The 16555-nt window shown below is 68.8% G+C and overlaps 2 protein-coding genes across 2 annotated transcripts; one reads left to right on the forward strand and one right to left on the reverse strand.

Moving 5' to 3' along the window:
- The first annotated feature begins 1582 nt into the window (after positions 1-1582).
- Positions 1583-8697, forward strand: KCNK6 (potassium two pore domain channel subfamily K member 6). Its single transcript, XM_005279199.5, has 3 exons — positions 1583-2157; positions 5849-6244; positions 7368-8697. The coding sequence occupies exons 1-3, from the start codon at positions 1848-1850 to the stop codon at positions 7604-7606; spliced, it is 945 nt and encodes a 314-aa protein (XP_005279256.1). The 5' UTR covers positions 1583-1847; the 3' UTR covers positions 7607-8697.
- LOC101953544 (HHIP-like protein 1) lies at positions 8427-16534 on the reverse strand. Its single transcript, XM_042840497.2, has 9 exons — positions 15566-16534; positions 13445-14091; positions 13122-13265; positions 12291-12619; positions 11794-11920; positions 11202-11347; positions 10690-10771; positions 10451-10533; positions 8427-10181 (listed from the first exon to the last, which is right to left on the reverse strand). Exons 1-9 carry the CDS (start codon positions 15959-15961, stop codon positions 9085-9087), a joined length of 3051 nt encoding a protein of 1016 aa, XP_042696431.2. The 5' UTR covers positions 15962-16534; the 3' UTR covers positions 8427-9084.
- Positions 16535-16555: the final 21 nt, after the last annotated feature.

Below are 16555 nucleotides of genomic sequence, written 5' to 3' on the forward strand. Positions count from 1 at the left end.
GAGACAGCAGCCTCAGCGTTACTGGGAACAGACGTGCCCCATGCCGCTGCTGGGATAGACACAGGCACCTCAGCACTGGCTTCCCCGCCCTCCCTCCTGCACCCCTGCCAGTCCCTCTGCCCTGCTGGGCCTTCCCTCCTGGCAGATCCCTTTGCCCGCTCCTCTTCCAGGCTGACCCCTTATGCCCAGAGCAGCTTCCTGGTGCATATAGGCTCTGAGCTCGTGACCTACCAAACCCCTGTCCCTCTCCTGGGCTGGGTTCGCTTTGCAGTGTGTGCTGGCCTGGCCTGGCCCGGCTGGTGGCCTCAGACCAAGCCCTGGATCAGGAATGCCGTTGTCAGCTGGGCATGGTTCATTCCACGCTGCACAGCAAGGATGCTAGGGCAGGGTCCCTGCCCCCCCCCCCAATTGCTCAGCAGCCCGAGAGGATGAAGTGAGGGGAAGGGGGTTACATAGGGACAAAGCTCCCAGAAGATCAGGCGAACACCCGGGGCTGAATCTCCTCCCACCTGCACCAGTTTTACCCTGGTGCCATTTCACTGAGCTCGGCTGCTCCACTCCCAATTTACCCTGGTGCCTGAGACCAGAGCCAGGCCCAGACTGCACAGCTCAGGGAACGGGGGGGTGGGGGGGAGTCAGAGGGTCCCACTAGAAAAAACGAGGAGTCCTTGGGGCACCTTAGAGACTAATACATTTATTTGGGCATAAGCGTTCGGGGGCTAGAACCCACTTCATCAGGCGCATGGAGTGGACCATACAGTGGGCAGGTATAAATACACAGCACATGAAAACATGGGAGTTGCCTTCCCAAGTGGGGGGTCCCTGCTAAGGAGGCCAATTCAATCAAGGTGGAAGTGGCCCATTCTCAACAGTTGACAGGAGTGTGTGAGTAACAACGGAGGGAAAATTCCCGGCCACTGGGGTACCACTGTCACGCAGCAGGTGATCCTGCCTGCAAAGACAAGAGACCTGAGTGGTGTGAGATCCCCCCAGGGCAGAGAGGGGTGTGTGTGGGGGGTGTGTGTGTGGTGTGTGTGTACGTACACTAGAGAACAAGCCCTGCCAGATAGAGCTGCCCTTGTTCCAGGCTCATTGCACTGGCTGGGGGGGAGGGGAGTGAGTGAGGGGGGGTGCACACGCACCCAGCTGTGTTAAAACCCATGTCACTGGATTCCACGTCCCCTCCCACTGGCCAGACTCCAGAGTGGTTTTGAGAAGGTTTCAGACTTTTCTCCCTGGGAGGGGAGCGGGGCCCAGTGCTCAGAGCCAGGACTCCTGGGTTCTGCTGCTGACTCCGTCCTTGGACAAACCCCTCCTCCCTCCTGCCTCAGTTTCCCCAGTTGTGGAATAGGAACAGCAGTGACCCGTTTCCCGGGAGGGGGTGGGGGTGGGAGGCTTGGGCCCTTGTCTGTGAAGAGCTTTGAGATCCCCTAGGACAGGAGCCGGAGAGCACCCAAGGGTGAGCGGGGAGGGAGCACGGGGGTCCGGTGCATGTGCCCCCCAGGCTCCTGCCTGGCCTTGGAAGGGCGGGCGGGGCCCCGAGTCCCAGCCCCGCCCGCCGGGAGGGGCTTGTCCCAGGCTAAGGAGCCGCGCCGGGCTGCAGGCAGGGGTCGCTGCGCGGCCGCTCGGGGACCGGCCCGGCGGGGCTCGGCTCGGGGCTCGTCGCGGGGAGCCGGCAGCAGCAGCAGGAAGCTCCGCTCCGCTCCTTCCAGGCGCGACACGTAGCGGCGGCCGAGGGGCTCCGGGTCCCCCCGTCCCCTGCGGGCGCACCGAGGCTCTGCCCGGGGGTCCCGGGTCCCTCCCCGTCCCCGCGGTGCGCCCAGGGCGCACGGGGCTCCCGCCGTGCCATGAGCCGCTGCGTCCTGCTGGCGCTCTGCCTGCTCGGGTACCTGGGCTACCTGCTGCTGGGCGCGCTGCTCGTCTCCTCCATCGAGCGCCCCTACGAGAGCCGGCTGCGGGCCGAGCTGCGCGGGCTCAAGGCCGCCTTCCTGGGGGCCAGCCCCTGCCTGAACGAGAGCGCGCTGGAGCGCTTCCTGGAGCGGGTGCTGAGCGCCAACCGCTACGGGGTGTCGGTGCTGCGGAACGGCTCGGCCGGCGCCTCCAACTGGGACTTCGCCTCCGCCTTCTTCTTCTCCAGCACGCTGATCACCACCGTGGGTAAGCGCCCCCTCCCCAGCCCGAGCGCCCCCCCCGTCCCTGCGCGCCCCCTCCCCAGCCCGAGCGCCCCCCCGTCCCTGCGCGCCCCCTCCCCAGCCCGAGCGCCCCCTCCCCAGCTTCGTGCGCCGGGCCGGGCACAGGCCCCCGCGTGGGGCAGCTGCCCCCAAATACCGCATGAGTCTCTCGGTACCGCCCCCAGGCCCCCTGCGCTCCCCCCAGGAATTAGGCGTCCATTGCGCCCATCCCCAAGGGGGTGCCAGCGCCGTATCCCTAGAGTCCCCCCCGTGACCCCCTCCCTCTCCGCGCACACACCCCCTGTTCCTAAGCGCATTACAGCACCCAGGGCGAATCTCGTGCTTGGTTGGAAGTTTACAAATCCAGCAGCGCCGGGGACATGGGGGTGGGGGGGGGCACAAGTGTTTGAGCGTCTCGGCGATTCGCTCTCTGCTCGGGCAAGGGGGGGCTGTTCCCGACGGATGCCGCCCGCCTCGCTCGGTCCGGGCCCTGCCCCGAGCCGGAGCCAGCTGGAGAAACTTTCAAAAAGTTTAAGTGTGTGAGGGAAAGTGTCTGAGCGCCCCCTTCCCTCCGCCCTGCCATCACAGCCCCCCACTAACACAGCTCCCCTCTCCTCCCCCCAACACACCCCCACTCTCCCCCCCCCCCCGCCAACACAGCCTCCCTTCCTCCCCCGCGGGTAACACAGCGCCCCCCCAACACAGCCCCCACCCAACCCACAAACCAAACATTGCCCCTCCCCGCAGCGCCCAGTGGCCCTGACACCCTGACCCGGATCTGCCCCACGAGCCCTGACCCCTGGGGGTTCTCTGCGGGGCCTACGGTGGGATCTGGTTTGGAAAGGCGCCTTAGCAGGGTATTTGGCCATGGGGCGTGGGCCCCTTTTGCTCTGTGTGGGGAGGGGACCTGGGAGGTCTGTGCTGGGTCCATGAGGTGTTGCTAGGGGCCTGGCGTGTCTCTGGGCCAAGCTCCCTTAGCCAAGGCGGGTGCAGCTGTAACGCTGAGGCCCTTTCTCCGAAGTGTCTGCTGGGCGTGGGAGTGCCATGGGGTGTGAAGGAGGTGATGGGCCCGGCTGCCAGGCTGGCAGTCTCCCCACGCCCAGGAGTCACTCCTCCTTTGCACCTGCCAGGCTCCTGCCAGCTGTCCAGGAGCAAAACTGACTGGAGAAGGTCTCAGGGCTGGTGCCAACTGGGCTCACAGTCCCGGCGTCTCCGGGCCCTGGGTGACTGAGCGGCCGTGCCAGGGACTTCCCCGTGCTCTGGCCTTGTTCCTGGGGCCAAGAGCCTCGGCAAGGTCCCGCTCCTGCCCTGGGGGGTATGTTGTGAAATGGTCCGGGGGGGGGTGTGTCTGAACGCTGCTTTGGAAGAACTGGCTGCGCCCCCGCCCCCAATCCGGCACCTGGGCCCCAGATGACAAGGAAAGTGAAAGCGCAGAGTCAGCCCCAGCGCCAACCCTCCCCCTGCATCCTGGTCTGGGTTAGTTCCCCCCCCTCTGCGGTGCAGGCCCTCGCTTCCCCTGCCAGGAAATCCTAGAGTGCAAAGGTGCTGGGGGGAGGGGGGGGACTGCTGGGCCTTGGATCCCCTCGGGGAGGGGGGGCCTTGTGGTTAGAGCAGGGCCCCCCCCCCCCCCCGATCCTCCGACAGGCTTTGGGTCCGGCCCTAAATGAGCAGCGTTCTCGGGTCGGTAGGTCCTGGGGTGGGCGCATTGGTGCTGATTACAGCTGGGTCCAGCCAGGATCCCTGCTCCCCAGCCTGGCCCCTGCCCCCCACTGCCCTAACCACTGGGCCCCACTCCCCTGCCAGTGTGGGGGATGGACCCCAGGAGTCCTGGCTCCCAGCCCCCCCTGCTCTAACCAGTAGGCCCCACTCCCCTGCCAGCGCAGGGGATGGACCCCAGGAGTCCTGGCTCCCAGCCCCCCCTGCTCTAACCACTAGGCGCCACTCCCCTGCCAGCACGGGGGATGGACCCCAGGAGTCCTGGCTCCCAGACCCCCTGCTCTAACCACTAGCCCCCACTCCCCTGCCAGCGCAGGGGATGGACCCCAGGAGTCCTGGCTCCCTGAGCTAACTCATGAGCCCACACAGTTCAGTTAGTCCTTGGCTGGTTTAGGCCAAAGGGGCGATAGCTGCCTCTGGGTCATGTGACTCGTGGCTGGCCCCATGTGCTGTTATTGCTGGCTGGCTGGCCAGGAAGGGAGAGCGGGTCCCAGCCCAGCTGAGCACTGCCACGCTCCTGCCAGAGAGTGTTGAGCGTTCCCCGCTGGCAAGCGCCGCCCCCTGCCCTGTAGCCGGCCCGGGGGCTCTTGGGGCTGGCGGCCTGGGCCTCTGGGGCTCTTTCCCCGCACCTGTCCCGGGGGTTCTGAGCCGAGCCCTGGCAGGGAGGGGTTAACCCGGACGTGAGCTGGGCCCGGGCGTTCTGGCCCTGCCTGGGGCTGGCACCGAGCCAGGCAGTCCTGCTGCGTGCCAGGCCGAGGGCGTGTGCGTTACCAGTGACGCCATGGCGGGGGCTCTGCCCATGGGGCTCGGTGCCCTGGGGGCCTGAGGCAGCTGTGTGAGCCCACAGCTGGGCTGTCCCTGGGTACCACGGGGCACCTTCCTGAGGGGGATGGTCCTGTGGTGCTGGGAACTGTCTGGCTCTGTCGGTACATCAGCCCCTCCGCTGCCCACGGCACTCCCGGCGGGACTCCTGGGTCCCCGGGCAGCCTGCCCGCGCAGGGGATCCCAGGGCAGGGAGGTCGGGAGGCTCCGGCTGACGCAGAGCGAACTCTGCCCCATGCCTGCCTTGGGTCAACACGCCGAGTAAACAGCTCCCTGGCAGCTGGGAGGGGAGTGGGCCGGGCTGCCTCCCAGGCTGGGGGGGGGGGGGGGCAAGGCCCTAACGGGGCCGACTCTGAGCTGGGGCCTCAGCCCAGCTCCCTCCCCCCCCGGATTCACCCCCACAGCACAGGCGTCTCCCTGGTGTTCGGCCCCAGCCCCTGGTGCGCTCAGGGGAGTGGGCCGGGCGCTCAGTCTGTCTGGATCCCGGGTCAAGCGGCCAGGCGGCAAATGCTGCCTGGAGCCCTGCCCGGGGGTGGGGAGTTGTGGATCGGGGCCAGTCCCTGGGGTAGGAAAGGCCTGGGGACAGCCCTGACTCTGCCTCTGGATTAGCGGCGGGTGCGGCGCTGACGCCCCCTCCCCATGGAGCCTTTCACTCCCCCGGCAGCTGCCTAATTGCCCGGCTTAGAACCCACCTGGGCGTGAAATCCCATTACCCAGCTCCCCGCGCTGGAGCTGTTCCCGGAGCCGGCCTCACGCAGAGCCCAGCGGGGGGGTACGAAGCCTGGGACCTGCTGGACTGAACCAGGGGCTGCACAGGGCAAGGCTGAGCTGGGAGCCAGGACTCCTGGGTTCTCTCCCCAGCTCTGGGAGGGGAGTGGGGTCTGGTGGGTTAGAGCAGCGGGGGCTGGGAGCCAGGACTCCTGGGTTCTATCCCCAGCTCTGGGAGGGGAGTGTGGTTTAGTGGTTAGAGCAGGGGGTGCTGGGAGCCAGGACTCCTGGGTTCTCTCCCCAGCTCTGGCACTGACCCTGTGGGATGCCAAGCATAGTTCTTTTGCCTGTCTGTGCCTCAGTTTCCCATGGGGAGACCCCTACACACACGTGGGGGGTAACATCCTCTCCCCTGTCCCCGCCCTGTCCAGGCTACGGCTACACCACGCCGCTCTCGGACTCCGGCAAGGCCTTCTGCATCTTCTACGCCCTGCTGGGGGTGCCCTTCACCATGCTGGTGCTGACGGCCACGGTGCAGCGCCTGGCCCGGCTCTTCACCCACCGGCCCCTCGAGTACCTGCAGCTGCGGTCTGGCTACAGCCACCAGGCGCTGGCCCGGGCCCACTTCCTGCTGCTGCTGCTGGCCGTGCTGGTCACCTTCTTTCTGCTGCCGGCCGCCGTCTTCAGCACCCTGGAGGGGACCTGGAGCTACCTGGACGCCTTCTACTTCTGCTTCATCTCGCTGTGCACCATCGGGCTGGGTGACTACGTGCCGGGCGAGCAGCCCGGCCAGAAGCTACGCGCGCTCTACAAGGTCTCAGTCACTGGTGAGCAGTGGGCCGGGGGGAGCCCTGGGGGGGGCAGCACCGAGCGAAGTCAGGCAGGACCCTCGTCCTGGTGCGTCTCCCCTCGGGGCACCGGCACCAGGGCAAGGAGCCTGCTTGGATCTGACCTGGGAGCGTTCAGCCCCCTGGTTCCCCGCAGGGACGCCTGGGGGAGCCTCGCACCCCCCCAAAGAGCCCTGACCCCCACTCCCCAGTCAGCCGTGACAGCGTGGAGAACAGGTTTATTAGTCACCAGGACACTGCGGAGGACAGAACTCGTTAGCACAGGCAGCAGGAAGCTACAAAAAGGCCGGGGGGGGGGGAGGGGCTATTCCCCCCCCCCACACACACACACAGAGTCCTGACCAGACTAGCCCCTGACACACCTGCTGCCCCTCCTCCTCCTGGGCAAACCGGTCACTGCCCCCACCTCTGGCACAGCTGCCTGGCTCCCGGCCATCAGCTGCCAGGTTAGAGAGTCCGGCCCACGCACCTGCCTGCTTGGGTCCCTGCAAAAACCACACCCCCTTGTCCCACCACCGAGGTCACGGTGTCATACACAGGGGAAACTGAGGCACACAGTGCTCATGCAAAATGTTACGGGAAACCCCCCACCCCCACTTTGTCACAAGTGTCTAGGGGGCAGGTACCTGGAGGGGAGAGGGGGCCCCAGTAGCCTCGCAGGGCACAGTCCGGGGAGACTTGGGTGCAGTGTCTGTGTGTGTGTTAGAGTCATTTCAAGCCAGCCGGACTGATGCCCCATGGGGACGGCTACATCCTGAACACTACCTAGGGTACACTGGAATTCAGTGGGTGAGAGCAGGGGGGCTAGGAGCCAGGACTCCTGGGTTCCATCCCTGGCTCTGGGAGGGGAGTGGGGACTAGTGGTTAGAGCGGGGGGGGGGGGGGGGAAGAGGAAGAGAGGAGAGCCAGAACTCCTGGGTTCCGTTCCTGGCTGGGGGAGGGGAGTGGGGACTAGTGGTTAGAGCGGCGGGGGGGGGGGGGAGCTGGGAGCCAGGACACCTGGGTTCTGTTCCCTACTTGCTGTGTGGCGGGGCCTGGCCCAGCGGTCCCGGGGCTGACCCCAGGTCCCTGCAGGGGCTGACGCCCTCTCACTCTCTCCCAGTGTACCTGCTGCTGGGGCTGATGGCCGTGCTGCTGGTCCTACAAACCTTCCACAAGGCGGCCGACCTGCACGGCCTCACCGACCTCATCCTGCTGCCGGCCGATCACCACAGCGACCAGGAGCCCATCCTGGAGTCCGAGGAGACGCCGGAGGAGCCGGCCCCGGGCGCGAAGCCCCCACCTGCCAGTGCCCAGCTCAACACGGGTAGCCGTGCCAACTACGCCTCCATCAGCAGATAGCGTCAGCCCTGCCCTGGGCGCGGGCGCGGGCTGGCGCGGGGAGGGGGCTCTGTTTGCAGGGCAGCTCCCTGCAGGGACCGTGCCTGCGTCTGCAGCAGGCTCTGGCTCGGGCCCGGCTCCTGGCTGCATGTTGTGGGGGAGCTTGCGCAGGGTTTTAATCAACATGTCCCGGTTTTAAGCAGCCGTTCGCCCTGTTTCCCAGACCCAGCCCAGGCAGCCCTGCCGAGCTGGGGACCCTTGGAGCCGGCTGCGCGGGACCCAGCCTGGGCCGTCACCCCCGGCCGTGCGGGCTCTGGCTGACGGAGGGAGGGGGAAGGCAACGCGCTGGGGCCAGCAAATTCTGTACATGCCCAAGGCTTGGGGTCAACGCCCCGCCTGCCCCCAAAAACAGTACCCTCCCCCCACCCCAGCTCTGAGCCACCCTCCCCTGAGCCCAGGGCAGGGGGCAGCGGGTCACAGGGCACCCGCAAGAGAGTGAAAAGCCCCTTTCCCTGGGGGGCCCCAGCCCTGGGAGCGGGGATCCCCGGCAGGACCAGCAAGGTGCTGCCTTGGGGGTGGGGTGACTTTCTGGTGCTTTGGCAGGAGCCAGAGGGGGTGGGGAGCGGTGCTGGGTTTGGGGCCCGGTGTCCCAGGCCTGGGGGGCCCGGCTATGATGCGACGGCCGCTGCTCCGTGCCCGTCACAGCCGGTGGTGCTGCCTGCACCCCCCCCTCCATGGCTGGCAGCTGGAGTGTGCCAGTCACAGGGGGGGTTGCCTGGCACCGCTCAAGGAGGGTTCTGGGGCCACCACATGTGCCTGGCCCCCTGTGGGCATCTGCCAGGGTCTGTGCCCGGCTGCTGCTGCCACTCCATGGCGCCAGGTGCAGGACAGAGCGTAGCAAGACGGGCATGGCCCCTCCCGCCCTGCCCTGACAGGGCATCAGCCTGGGGGGGGGGGGGAGGTGAGAGGACCTAGAGTGAACACCCCGTCCCTGGCTCAAGCACTCACCCCTGGGAATTCCCCCCCCCCGGGTGTGCCAGCTGTGGGGGGGGGGGGCATGGCACCCACCACGGATGGTCAGCAGGAGTCTGAATAAAACATTGCTGGAAGGAGCTGGCGCCGTGGTATTATTCTCACCTGGCCCTGGCCCTACGCGCCCTGTGCCCTCGCTCAAGGCAGGGTAGAGCCAACAATAGAACCCAGGAGTCCTGGCTCTCCACGGCCCCCCCTCCCAGCGGTGGGGATAGAACCCAGGAGTCCTGGCTCTCCACCCCCCCCGTCAGAACCGACCCCCCCCCAGGGGTAGGGGTAGAAGCCCCCCACTATAAAAGGGAAGCAGGAACCCTGAGCAGCTGTCGCTGGGGGGGGGGGGGGGCTCTGGGCCACGTGGCTGTGGGGGGAGTAGGGGCCCGGGGGGCTGGGCCCTGTCACCCCAACCCAGCCCAGCCCCCAAACCCTGCCCCCCTCCAGAGCCCCGGGAGGCAAGAAGGAGGCAGAAGTTACAGGCCGTGGGCCCCTCTGCTCCCTCTCGGCCGCCCCTGGCGCTCCGGGTCCCCGCACACCACCCCCACGTCCTCGCTGTGGGCGCAGTCGTGTTGCCCGGGGGGGGCGCTCCGGCACTCCAGCAGGCTGCGCTCCGAGCCCTGGCACCGCACGTCGTCCAGCAGGATGGGCAGCGCGGCCCCTTGCCCGAACTCCGCCCGGCGTGCCACCCTCAACGCCCGCTCGTAGCCCAGCTGCCGGCACACCACAGCGGCTGCCCGCCCGTCAAACTGATCATCACAGACTGTGCCCCACTGGCCCCCCACCAGGATCTCCAGCCGACCCCGCCCAGGTGCTGCACCCCTGTGCACCAGCCGCACCGTGCCAGGGGGCAGCTGCCGGGCTGGGCCCTTTGCCCCCAGCCGCCTCCGGGGTCCCCTCTTCCTGGGGTGGTGCCCAGCCGCTCGCCTGGGAGGGTGGGGGGTGGCAGGGGGTGGCAACGTTCTGTGGGGCAGATGGAGGTTGGGAGCTGGGGAGGTTGTGGGGTGCCACCCCGTGCTGGGGGAAATGTGGGGGTTGGGGGCTGGGTGGGTTGTGGGGGGTGGCCCCGTGCTGGGGGAAAGGTGGGGGTTGGCTGGGTGGGAGGTGGGGGGCCACCCCGTGCTGGGGGAAAGATAGGGGTTGGGGGGCAGCCAGGGGCTGGGGGAAAGATGGGGGTTGGGGGCTGGGTGGGTTGTGGGGGGTGGCCCCGTGCTGGGGGGATGGTGGGTGCTGGGGGGCCGGGAGGCGCGGCTTTGTGGGCTGCTCTTGGCCTCCAGACGCTCCAGCAGCTGCTGGTACCAGTTGGGGGTGGTGGGGGGCAGCCTCGGCCCTGCCCGGGGTGTGGGACGTGCCTGCAGCACCCCACAGTCTGGGCGAGCCGGGGGCCTGGCTGGTACAGCTGGGCTGGGCCGAGGGGTGGGCAGGGCCAAGGGCTCTGGGCCTGTGCAGGGGTGTGTGTGGCCCAGGGGATGGGTGGCAGGTGCCAGGGGGGGTCCAGCTGTTCCCATTGGTTCTGAGCCGGTGCCAAGCCGTGGGGTGGTCACTGCGGGCGGTGGGGCCGGTGTGATGAATTCTGCAACAGGAAGGGGGGGGGGGGGCTCATTTGGGATACAGCTCTGCCCCCCCGCACCACGTTTATCCCCCATTTACAGAACAAACATACAGAACTGCCCCCGCCCCCCAGTGAGTCGGAACCAGACCCAGGGACAGAACCCATGAGTCCTGGCTCCCAGCCCCCCCGCCCCACCCACCTCCCAATGGCCCAGCAGCTTCCCAGAGACCTCAGCCAGCTGCAGTGGTGACCCCCCCCCCCGGCTCAGTCCCCCCCCCCCCGCAACTCACTCTGTGTTGGGCGGAAGTGGATCAGTTTCCCTTGGATGGCAACGGGCACAGGGCTGATCCCGCACTGTCCGGGGGATGCCCGCCTGCGGGGAGAGACGCCCGTTACAGGGGGCCCGTCCTGTACGCAGCCCCCCCACACACACCCTGGGAGCCAGCCAAGCCATGTCAGAGCGAGACGGGGCCACGCCTTGCCCATGAACCTGCCAGGGCCAGCGGGCAAAGGGGGGGACAGTAGGTACCTGGAGGGGTCCACAATCCGGTACAAGATCCCAGCTGGCACGGCTGCACTGGCGATGGCCGTGGCGAGGAAATAGAGCTCCCCTGTGGGGACAGCGGGGTTAGTAACTGGCCACCAAGTCCTCCCCTCAGGGGAAACTGAGGCACAGGAGGGAGGCCACAAGTTTGTGGAAGCAACAAGAATAGAACCCAGGAGTCCTGGCTCCCGGCATTACCCCCTCCATTCTCCCCCACTGGACCCCAGACCCTCCCACCACTGGGGCAAGAACCCATGAGTCCTGGTTCACAACCCCCACTCTCCTCACCACCGGGGCAAGAACCCAGGAGTCCTAGCTCCCAGCCCCCATGGGACCTCAGACTCCTCCCAGCACCGGGGCGAGAACCCAGGAGTCCTGGCTCCCAGCCCCGGGACCTCAGACTCCTCCCAGCACCGGGGCGAGAATCCAGGCGTCCTGGTGGAGCTCTGGCTCTAGGCTGCCCCCTTGGTGTCCTGGCTGTGCCCTCCCCCGCTCACCGGCCTCGTCCTCGGCGAAGGAGATGATGTGGGGCACGTGGTGGTTGAGGAGGCCGGGGAAGGCGCAGGTCTGGCCCTGGCCCATGCACAGCTCCTTGTAGTGCCAGCGCCCGGAGCCAGCCTCCTCCCGCAGCGACATCAGGCGCCTGGGGGGAGACGGAGCCATGGGGATGGGGGTCGGTAACCAACACGAGCCATGGGGGGGGCGGCTGTACCCACCCCCTTCCATAGGAGCCGTGGAGACAGTTGTATTGCCCCCTGCAGCCCCCCTGGGGTGCTCTGGGTCAGGAACTTCCCCCTCCCCACATTCCCACAAGGCAGAGTCTGTCCTGGGGGACGGGGGGTGGTTCTGTGTCCCATGCAGAAAATCCCCCTCATCCGTGGGGCACACTGGTCAGGGAGATGTCCTGAGAGCAGTTAGGGGGCAGCCCCATAGCCCCTCTGGGCCATGGATACTGCCCACACAGCACCCCGGATGGGTCCCCAGCAGGGTGTGACACACACCCCCCTCCGTGTGCTACCGGAGCGCTCCCCCTAGCCTGCAGCAGTAGCAGGCTGTTCTCCCTGGGCCCGTCCCAGGGGCCCAACCTACCCGCTCATGAAGTCCCCGAAGATGTAGAGGCCGCGCAGGTTGGGGCTGTGGCAGCCCCGGTACACGTAGCCCCCCGTCACCGAGCGCCCCAGCTCGTGCGAATAGGCGAATATGGGGGGAACATCGTCTGCAAGACATGGCGCGGGAGCAGCTCAGCCGGGGATCAGGGGGCAGCAACCCCTACGGCCCCTGCTCGACGCAGCCTCCCTCTCCCGCCCCACGGTGCTGGCACCACGGGCGTGTAGGGGGGCCCACAAGGGTTTATTGTACCTGGGACCCCAGAGTAATGGGTCCCAAAGCCCTTTCCCTGCCCCCCCCAAGCTATCCGGTCCCCTGACCTGGGCCTGGGTGGAGACAGTGCCCCCCGAGGGGACAGGCCCCTGCCCCATTCCCACCCCCCACTGAGCCAGCCAGTCCCTGCCTGGGGTGGGAGGGGAGCCGGTGCCCCCGAAGGGACAGGCCCGTCAGGCCCACGGTGCCCCTCGGCGCGGCCGTACCGAGTGAGGCGTTGGCGCACAGTGCCTGGTCGTAGCAGGCAAACCCTTCCTTCGCCCGCCAGCCGTAGTTGGCGCCCGGCATGATGACGTCCACCTCCTCATACTTGTTCTGGCCCACGTCCCCGCAGAAGATGCGCCCGCGCCCGGCGCCACTGGCGGGGTCGCCCCTGTCCACGGAGCAGCGCCACATGTTCCGCACCCCGTAGGCGTAGACCTCGGGCTGGGCCCCGGGCTCCCCCACAAAGGGGTTGTCGGGCGGGATGCGGTAGGGGGGGCCGTCGGCCTCCGGCTCCACGTCGATCCGCAGCACCTTGCCCAGCAGGGACGACCTGGGAGGGAGGCAGGGGAGCTGGGAACAGACACTGCAGGGGCAGAGCCGGGGGATCAGGGCCCCAGGGGGTTCAGGAACAGACCCGGGGGCTGGGACTGGGGGGATCAGGACCCTGGGGGGGATCAGGGCCCCAGGGGGTTCAGGAACAGACCCAGGGGCTGGGATTGGGGGGGACCAGGACCCCAGGGGGTTCAGGAACAGACACTGCAGGGGCAGAGCTGGGGGCTGGGCTGGGGGAGGATCAGGGCCCCGGAAGGGGGAGGGAAATCAGGGGTTCGGGGGAACTGCCCCACACAGAGCCAGCTAGTCTGCACTTTGGCCACCAGGTGGCAGAAAGGAGCCAAGTTCTCACCTATCAAGACCTGCCCGCCCAGGAACATTTCCCCTAAAATCTCCCCCCCCCCCATTTCCTGCAAGGGGGCATCTCCCCCAACGCCCCATGCCGCCCCCGGGGCCCCCCAACATCCCCTGGGGCCCCCAACGCCGCCCCCGGCTCTCACTTGTTCTGGGCGTTGCCGAAGGCTCCGAAGGGGTCCCCCGCTCGCCCCCCGTCCCCCGTGAAGATGTAGAGCAGCTCGTCGGCCCCGAACAGCAGCTGCCCCCCGTTGTGGTTCGACGCCGGCTCCAGCACCTCCAGGAGGATCCTGCCGGGAAGAGGAGCCGGGTGAAAGGGGGGGGGCACCCCGAACCAGTGGGGCAGATGGAGCGGGGAGGAAGGAGCTGCATGACAGGGGGCTGGCTCAGAAGTGGGGGGGATGGGGGGACTGGGAGCCCGGACGCCTGGGTTCTGCCCCCAGGAGTGCCCAGGCGGGAGGCCACTCACCTCTCGGAGCGGGGGTCGGCGGTGTTGGGGTCGTGGGCCGAGACACGGAACTGGGAGATGCGGATGGTCTCGTGGGGCCCGGCGTGGGCGGAGTAGTAGACGTAGAAGGTGCGGGTGGCGCGGAAGCGGGGGTGGAAGGCCAGGCCCAGGAAGCCCCGCTCGTCGCCCGCCCAGGGCGAGGTGAGCACGGCCGCCCGCAGGTCCAGGAAGGGGCGCGCGGCCCGTGAGCCGTTGGCCAGGAAGACCCAGATGCAGCCCCGCTGCTCGGCCACGAAGAAGCGGTGGGAGCCGTCCCCGGCGTGCGCCATGGCCACGGGGTTACGCAGCCCGTTGGCCACCTCCCGCAGGCAGAGCTGCAGGCAGCCGCGGGCGCCCTCCCGCACCCGGCCCAACCCCTGGCTCAGGGCCGTGCTGTCCAGCACTGCCGGGTAGCAGTAGGTGGGGTCGCCCAGCTCCAGGGCGCCGCAGAAGCGGGCGCGGTCGCCCTCCAGCGCCAGGCTGGCAGGGTCCTCGGTCAGGAGGCTCAGCACGGAGCGGCACCGCAGCCAGAAGGCCGTGCAGTACGCGGGGCACAAGCCGGGCAGCGCCCGCACCGGGGAGCTCACATCCTCCGCATCGTACAAGTGGGCAGCATAGGGAGAGCACTCCTGCAGGGGCGGGGCAGGGGGTTAGCTGGAACACAGGAGTCCGGGCTCCTCGCCCCCCCTGCCCTAAGCCACCAGAGCCCGCTCCCCTCCCGGAGCCGGGGATAGAACCCAGGAGTCCGGGCTCCCAGACCCCTGGATTGAAGGGCTGTGTGGGGTCGAGTGGCTGGGACGGGGGTTCAGGACTCCTGGGTTCTGTTCATGCCGGGCCTGCTGAGACCAGACCTCCAAGGGGTGGGGGTTGGGGACAGGCTGGGAACGGAGCCATGTGCAGCCTCCCAGCGGGAACCACCGGGTGAGGTCACCCATGTCCCAGCCTAGACAGGATGTGGGGAGGGCTGGGCCAGGCCTGGAGCCGTCTGGAGCCGCAGGGAGGGGGTGCCAAGGGCACCCAGCTGGGCACGTGTCCCACGGAGCTGCTGGGGGTCCCCCGGCTCCCTCGCCAGGCATGTGGGGCAGCAGCCTGGTGCCTGGCGCTGTACGTGTCCCCCTCCCCAGGAGCCCAGGGCAGCTGGGGGAGGCGCATCTGGGGAACTTGGGCACCCAGGCTGGGAGCTGGGGGGCTGGGGACCAGCGTCTCTAGCCCAGCCTGGAGCCCCCCCACTGCCCCTCTGCCCCCCCCCGTGCAGTCACTGCTGATGGGGCCGCCCAGGCTGATGCAGGGGCAAGTGAACGGGGCCCCCAGGGCTCAAAGGGCTCCCCCATGTCTGTACGTGGGGGTGAAACGGGAGAGGGGCAGGGCCCCAGCAAACCTGACATCGGGGCCAGAGTTCCCTTGACCGCCCCCCATCCCCCTGCCCTGCTATGTCACCAGCCCCACAGCCCCCTGCAAACGCCTGTGCCCTGCTGCCCACGCCCAGCCGGGCTGCCTGGCCTCTGCCCCCCCCCCCCCCGACACCCAGCCGGGCTGCCTGGCCTCTGCCCCCCCCCCCCCGACGCCCAGCCGGGCTGCCTGGCCTCTGCCCCCCCCCCCCCACGGGCTGCCTGGCCTCTGCCCTCCTCCCCCACGACGCCCAGCCGGGCTGCCTGGCCTCTGCCCCCCCTTGCCCCCCCCCACGGGCTGCCTGACCTCTGCCCTCCTCCCCCACGACGCCCAGCCGGGCTGCCTGGCCTCTGCCCCCCCTTGCCCCCCCCCACGGGCTGCCTGACCTCTGCCCTCCTCCCCCACGACGCCCAGCCGGGCTGCCTGCCCTCTGCCCCCCCGCCCCCCCGACGCCCAGCCGGGCTGCCTGCCCTCTGCCCCCCCGCCCCCCCGACGCCCAGCCGGGCTGCCTGGCCTCTGCCCCCCCTTGCCCCCACCCCACGGGCTGCCTGGCCTCTGCCCTCCTCCCCCACGACGCCCAGCCGGGCTGCCTGCCCTCTGCCCTCCTTCCCCCCTCCCAGCCGGGCTGCCTGGCCTCTGCCCCCCCCCCGCCTCCCAGCCGGGCTGCCTGGCCTTTCCCCCCCCCCCCGCCCAGCCAGGCTGCCCCCCCCTCACCTGGCACACCAGGTCACGCAGGAAGTGCCCGCAGCTCTGCAAGCCGGCGGGGTCCAGGAAGCTGCCCAACACCTGGAACCGGGCGCTCAGCTCAGCGTCCCGCCGGCCGTCGCAGCAGCCGAAGGCCGAGTACTCGGGGCAGAAGGCCAGGGGCTCGGGGGGCTGGAAGGGCGGCTTGTAGTCCAGGCACTGGGGGTGGGGGAGGACCCAGGGGTCCTGGCCCAGCAGCAGCAGCAGGGCCCCCAGCGCTGTGGCCCCGGGCCACATGGCAGTGCCCTGCGTGGGGGGCTGCCGGCGGCTCCGCCCGCACCGGCTGGGAACACGTGTGCAGGGGAGCCGGGGCCAGGCCTGTAATAGCAGGGTGAGCCTGGCGGGAGGCGCTGGAGGGGGGAGCATTAACCCCGCACACCCCGGCCTGCTGCACACTGGGGCTGGCTGGGAGCGGGGGTGGGGGCTCCGGGGGGAGTCAAGGACAATCCCTGCATGTAGGGAGTGGGGCGCTGGGAGCCAGGACTCCTGGGTTCTCTCCTCACTCTGGGAGGGGAGTGGGGGCTGGTGGTTAGAGAAGGGGGGGCTGGGAGCCAGGACTCCTGGGTTCTCTCCTCACTCTGGGAGGGGAGTGGGGGCTGGTGGTTAGAGAAGGGGGCGCTGGGAGCCAGGACTCCTGGGTTCTCTCCTCACTCTGGGAGGGGACTGGGCTTTGGTGGTTAGAGCAGGGGGGGCTGGGAGCCAGGACTCCTGGGTTCTATCCCTGGCTCTGGGAGGGGAGGGGAGGGGAGGGGAGGGGGGGCTGGTGGAATAGAGCGGGGGGGCTGGGAGCCAGGACTCCTGGGTTCTTTTCCAGGCTCTGCTACTGAGTCACTGGCAAATCCCTCCCCTGCGCCTCAGTTTCCCTGCTGTGAGGTGGGGATGAGGCCTGTGGCCTCCAGGGGTGGGAGGCTTCGTTTTCCTGGGATCAGGGCGGTTGGTGTGTGGCGGGGGGGACGTGTA

This window comes from Chrysemys picta, chromosome 17 (assembly GCF_011386835.1).
Source record: "Chrysemys picta bellii isolate R12L10 chromosome 17, ASM1138683v2, whole genome shotgun sequence".
NCBI classification, from domain to species: domain Eukaryota; kingdom Metazoa; phylum Chordata; order Testudines; family Emydidae; genus Chrysemys; species Chrysemys picta.